The sequence below is a fragment of the Panicum virgatum genome, chromosome 8K, assembly GCF_016808335.1.
Source record: "Panicum virgatum strain AP13 chromosome 8K, P.virgatum_v5, whole genome shotgun sequence".
In the NCBI taxonomy this organism is placed as follows: domain Eukaryota; kingdom Viridiplantae; phylum Streptophyta; class Magnoliopsida; order Poales; family Poaceae; genus Panicum; species Panicum virgatum.
The window spans coordinates 4,077,310-4,083,321 of NC_053143.1; the positions used below are offsets into that span (position 1 = coordinate 4,077,310).

General features: G+C 44.7%; 1 protein-coding gene across 1 annotated transcript; it reads right to left on the minus strand.

Annotated features, from left to right (window-relative positions):
* Positions 1-3,319: 3,319 nt before the first annotated feature.
* Positions 3,320-4,751, minus strand: LOC120643611. The gene is made up of 2 exons (XM_039920021.1): positions 4,135-4,751; positions 3,320-3,939 (listed from the first exon to the last, which is right to left on the minus strand). Exons 1-2 carry the CDS (start codon positions 4,536-4,538, stop codon positions 3,924-3,926), a joined length of 420 nt encoding a protein of 139 aa, XP_039775955.1. The 5' UTR covers positions 4,539-4,751; the 3' UTR covers positions 3,320-3,923.
* Between the last annotated feature and the right edge of the window lie 1,261 nt (positions 4,752-6,012).

Sequence of the window (6,012 nt, forward strand, 5' to 3'; positions counted from 1 at the left end):
CATGCCTCTGTGGCGTGCCACATCAGCCAAAGTGGTAAAAATGTAGGAGTTGCAGCTACAGTAGTGCTAAATATGTAGGAGTCATTTTAAGGGTGCTAAACGAGCGAGTGCCTCTCCTAATAGTGGTAAATATGTAAAAAAAACCCGGGTTGTTGGGGTAGGGTTAGCCGGCTTCCTTTTTGAACTCTTTTTTTTCGATTTTAGCTCGTTCATATCATTTAGAATATTTTTAGCGGCAGAATTAATGAAATGCATTATTAGTATAATTGTTGATACTTTGCTTTCTGTACGGAGGTGGCAGGATTTTTTTAGAAAAAAAATTAAGGGCAAAAATTAAAGTTAATGAAATACAATAGGAGCATAGTTGTTAAGTCGGGAATCAAGATAAGGTTAGCACCTTGTTAGCAATTTCTTGTACTTTATTATTGACTTTTTTCCTCGTCCGATCTCTAAGTTAAGAAAAATCATATTCATCTATCCTATTTTATTTACGATTAGATTTTTTTACTTAACTTACATCGAACGGTTAGTGGGTCACACTTACCTTTTAACTAAATACATGTGTACGTGTAGAGCCTAGCAGTGCATGTTGATCCTACATAATCAAATGGCAATGGGACCCGCCACGCAGGTGGGTCGCGCTTGCTAATAGGGATGACATAAGCACTTAGTTTAAAAATAATTATGACGAATCAGGATTGTCATAAATTTTGTCACAAATATAGCAATAGAATGGTTATGACGTTTTCTGATTGGTCTCAGTGACGCACACTATATTGTCGTCGCTAAATTATATTGACTCCTACAAAACATCGCAAATAGAAGTATTCAACGACGAATAGCTCTATTGTCACGAGAAATTCGTCACAGAAGATCATCTATGTTGTAGTGCATATGGGGCCAGGCTGTCATAGGCAGGGAAGGTAGCAAGGGGTGGGCTGGTGGGGGCAAACAAGTCATTTCACATGGTCTGTCCGCGCTGGCCCTCCGACCTGGCCTGCCACGTCAGCAATTTTGGCAGAAATGAAAGAATTCTTCTCTCTACAATGGCAAATATGTAAAGTTATTTATAAAAATGGCATTTGAATGCTGACTGTTTGTAAGAATGGCAAAAGATTAAATATTCCTAGGGAAGGCAGACGACGCCGGCCAGCAGGAGGCACGCCAGCCGTACGAGGACACCCGGCGGCCCAATGGAGGTTCCCCTGTGAACCCTAGACCCTCCTCCCCCTCGATTTGATCTAATAGATTTGGTTTTGGTTAGCCTGACCATGAATTGGTGTTACTCGAATTCATCTTTGCACAATTGATAGGATTGGTGTTACTCGAGTACAACACTACTAATTAAATGTTTCGTCTTTTTTTTTAATTAACTTACTAGATCATAAAGTGCCTTTACATATATAATTTTCTGTTTTTTTCTTATACGTGCTAAATCTCACTTCTGCTCATGCTCAGTTCTGTTCACTTCTGTATCCTTTTCACTGCGTAGTGATTAATCAGTTGTCCACTTGTCCTCCGGTTTGTAAGTCAATCTGCACAATTATTATTTCAAGAGATATATGTTTCAAGTTTACCAAATTGGCGACTGTAGGTGCATATATTTCAAGAGAGATATACTTCCTCGGTCCTAGAATAAGTGTAGTTGTTAGGAGTTGGGCACGGAAATTAAGGAGGGGTAAAAAATTAGAGAGTGCACATGAAACGAGGATGGTAAAGGAGGAGAGATAGAGATAGAGTTGTATTGGAAAGCGAGAACTACATTTATTTTAAGATAAATTTTGAATCCTCAAACTACACTTATTTTGGACAGAGGGAGTATGTTTTAAGCGGACGCTGTGCAGCAGTCATGGAGAACGGACGTCCGGCAGCACGCAATTTTGTTGGTATATTATCAGTGCTTAACTTGATTAATAACAAATGGCTCGACTAATCAGTTTCGTCTCTCTTGCACAAACGATGCAGTTGCAGGCCAGGCTGCAAATGGGTGAAGACGATTGTCGCCGCGAGCTGGTATAAGTAAAACTGAAACTTGACATTATTGGAGATGTTTATTCATTATAAGCGGTGCCTTTTCCTTCAGCTAGGACGATGGTGAACTGCATGCATGATACTGAATCCGAAAAGCCATTGATTCGTGACTTTGTCTTTGGTGCTGTAAAAGCGAAATAATGATCATTATACTAAGGGAACTACTTTTATTTTTTTCTCCCTAAAGTACCGGTGGATAGCCTACTTTGTGTAACCTGTACATTTTTTGTAGGTTGCTGTTTTGGTGCACTGTCCATATATATCTTATATAAACCGTTTATGCTGATTCTGTGATTTTGCAGCTTGGAGCCTTGGAGTCTGAATCAAATTGTAAGAAGATGGCTAGAATTTCTTGGGTTACTGGTTTTTGTATTATCAACTTGCCATCCTGCACATGCTCGCAAGGCTGAACGTAACAGTCCTCTCATTTGATCTATGCTGCTCTACAGCCGATCTAGGTACATCCTAGAAACACTGGCACGGCTTTGCCGCGCCCACGTAGATGACCAGCCCCAGGATGGCCACGACGTGGGAGATGGGGATAGAGTGGAGCCTAAATGCCTGCATTCATTATTTTTGAAAAGAAAATACCTCATTCATCTATTTAGCTGCTGACTCCTGCAGCTAAGAGTTGCAGCAGTAATTTGTACAGCTAAATTTTCACTGCAATAAGAAGTTATTGTACTATCATCATAACATACGAGATTCAGGGTAATGTGTCTCAATATTCAAGGAAAGGAAAAGTTCGTTTCAGAAGCTGAATATGTAATTGATATATTTTTTTTGGAAAAAATATTAGTTGCATTGCAGATCAAACCTGTGTCAGAATATAGGGAAAGAGCAGGTATATATATCTTACGTGTAGCGTTACCAACATGAGTAGAAGCTCAATTTGCAATAACAGAACACATCACCTGAATAGTAAGGTTGTTTGCGAGACTGACACAAGGCTGAATCGCCCCCAAGGTCTATATTTGAATTTTTTCTAAGTAGAATTTAGCAACAGTTTCACTTGTAACATTTTTTTTTGCGACTCACTTCTAACAGTTGAGTACACAAAAGCTAGTAGTATTGGACTACGGAGCTTATGCCAAGGAAATAAAACACATTAGGAGAACAATATAGATTGTAATTACAGATCTAGCAATTTATCCAATTAGTACTGAAGACTCAGCAAGAGTTTTTCTATTCTGCAGTATCCTTCCAGCATTGATGAGGTTCACATCATTGTCAGTTTAGGGGCCCATTTCTATCTCCTAACATAGATGAAAAATAGAAATTACAAGATAGTTGACAAAGGAACTGAATGAATGAAATATGGCAGTAACTACAGAAAACAAGAGTTTCTGACAAAATAATGCAAAGTAGAAAACAAGTGTAACTCTGATAACAAGTGAGATGCAGGACCCGATGCGATCTGCAGAAATATTCACACTTTCACAGTATACACTTCAATTCTTATAGAAATCTGCATTTTAGCAATGTAACCGGAGCTGCTTAGTTATGACTGTCCACATAGAGTTAATCATGTTAGTTTTAATCTGTCTTTTGGAGAAAGCGGGCTTTCATTCCTGTTGCATTCAAAAAATGATTATTTCTTAATTACTAAGTGTTGTTAGGCACTTAGGCTAATATAATTTGGAGCTTGTTGTCAACTCTGAATTATTTCCCCATTCCCGCTTGTTATAATTTGTCATCACTAAACATAATGCAGTGTCCATTTGCACAAAATCAGTAGTTTTTGCTTGCGGAAATCAATGGTAGGAACTGTCAGCCTGTGTCCATGTAAAATCTGTAAATTAAGTATACACAACTATGTAATTATTTACCTTCTGGTAGCTGAACAGTGAAGTGGAACTTTCCTAGGTACTCTGTTGCCTATTGTGCAGGTTTTAGATCACGGGTTCCCTGAAAATTATGTAACATTCAGTTGAACATTCCTACAGATGAAATGAAGTCGAGATGCTAGGAGCTGAAGCGGTAGCATGTCCCATTTTAGTGGATCTTAATGTAGCACAATACTCACAGGAGCATTCCTGCAAACACCTAGTGTGCATATGACTGGAGAGTTAGCACATGTCTGTGAATTGTGATTTTGCTTGCCTGTAAGAATATGAGGAATCCATTGGTGGAGGAAGCAGGGGAGCACGGGCCTCGTCGAGGTGGACGGCCGTGTCCGTCCCACATGGGGAGGTGAGCAGCAGCCGAGACATGGCGGGACTACATTTTAGAAGGCGCAGGTGGCGGTACAGGCTGGCCCGGAGAAGACTCGCTGCAGTGTCAGCGGAGAGCTTGCTGAGTCGTGCCTCTAACATCCTTGTTGCTCCGCTCCGCTCCCTCCACGGTGGTCTGCCATGGCCACAAGCTAGCTCCTTCACGTCCGCCCTGAGCAACACCGCCGATTCTAGCCGTGGTGGGCCATTGGGGAAGGTGGCGTCCGGCGAAGATGACGGCGAGAGCGATGCAACGAGGAGCGGAGACGCGGCACAAGGCAGCCGAGTCCCCATGGTGGACGACTTGAGGTGGCGATGGCAGGTTGGCAGCGGAGGGGAACAAGGGCCTCAAGCTCGAGACACCATGGGGTCACCGTTAACAGAAGCATCGCGATAGTCTAGCACTCGCTAGAAATGACGAGGATGGTCCTAGAGACGAAAGACTCGATCAAGCTCTGTGGGAATCCAACGGTTGAGAAATACAGACGACGTGGACGAATGAGACGCCAGAGCTATGGTGCTGATGTCGCTATGTAGAGATAGTAGTTCTTTCTGAACCTACAGATATTCCAATGCGTGTGATAAATTATGTTTCCTTTTTAACCAACACATGCAGTAGAACGGCATATGTAAATCTATATCATTGAACCAAAGCGAGGCCTGCGGGAGCCTCTCGGCTGTTTAGCCACTCCTATTGTGCCGCGTGTGTCGTGTAAATCTATATCATTGAACCAAAGCGAGGCCTGCGGGAGCCTCTCGGCTGTTTAGCCACTCCTATTGCGCCACGTGTGTCGTGCCAAAGGGAAATTATTGCACGGAGGCACAGAGGTGTAGCCATGAAGGTGACTCCAGCCGCTCACGTCGGCCTTACGCGTAGGACAAGTTAGGCGGCCGCCGCTCGCTCGCTACGTGTCCAGGTTGACGTCCTTGCTTCTTCATCAACCTCTTTCTCGAACTCTCCCGTCCAGTTACTGTTTGAGAGGGGCGAGAGCGGGCGATTTGGTCCCCGCCGGCAGAGCCGGCGGTCTCCCTTACCTCCGATGGCCCCTTGGGCTTCGCGAGTGCGGCAGACCGCTATGCTCCTCCCGGTCAGGGGTGGTGGTCCCCGTTGGCCTAGGCTTAGGGTTTGGTTTTCGGTGGCGGTGTCGAGGCGACGGCGGCGAGGAATAAGGTCCTCTCGGGCTCTTCCTCGTCTCGCTGGTACTCCGCTCCGGTGCCGGCGGCGAGCTCGTGGAGGAGGGTCTCCCCGTGTGGAGTCTCTGTATAGGAGTCCGTTGGCGGCAGTTCGTCGTCCTCGAGGGGGTGACAAGGTCGCTGGCTTTCTACGTTGAAGGTACGGAGGTGGCTGTTGGTCTCGTGGATGACCGGTGGTTGGATTGGGCTTGAGTTCCCGTCGTGGCAGTCGGCGGTGGCGGCGAGCTTCGGTCCAAGATCGAGGGTGCTCGGGGTGCGGCCCCGGCCGATGGGCTTCTCGGCGTTGGCCCTATCTCATTCTTAGGGACGAGTGTCTGTTGCGGCTTATCAAAGCGTTCGCGCGAAGGTGCTCCCTCCGATATGGGCGGCGGCGGCCGGAACCGGCGATCTTCGGTGGTCGCGTCTGGAGCAGCTTGCAAGAGGTCTGGGGACCTAGGTGTAATTTCTTTTTTCTTGAGGGCCTTTTTGCAAGATAGGTGGGACAGCTGTCATCTACATCCTTGTATGGTGTATCTGTCCTGGTATTGTATGTCTTCCTTAACTTTTAATACAAGTATGCTTTCATAAAAAAAAA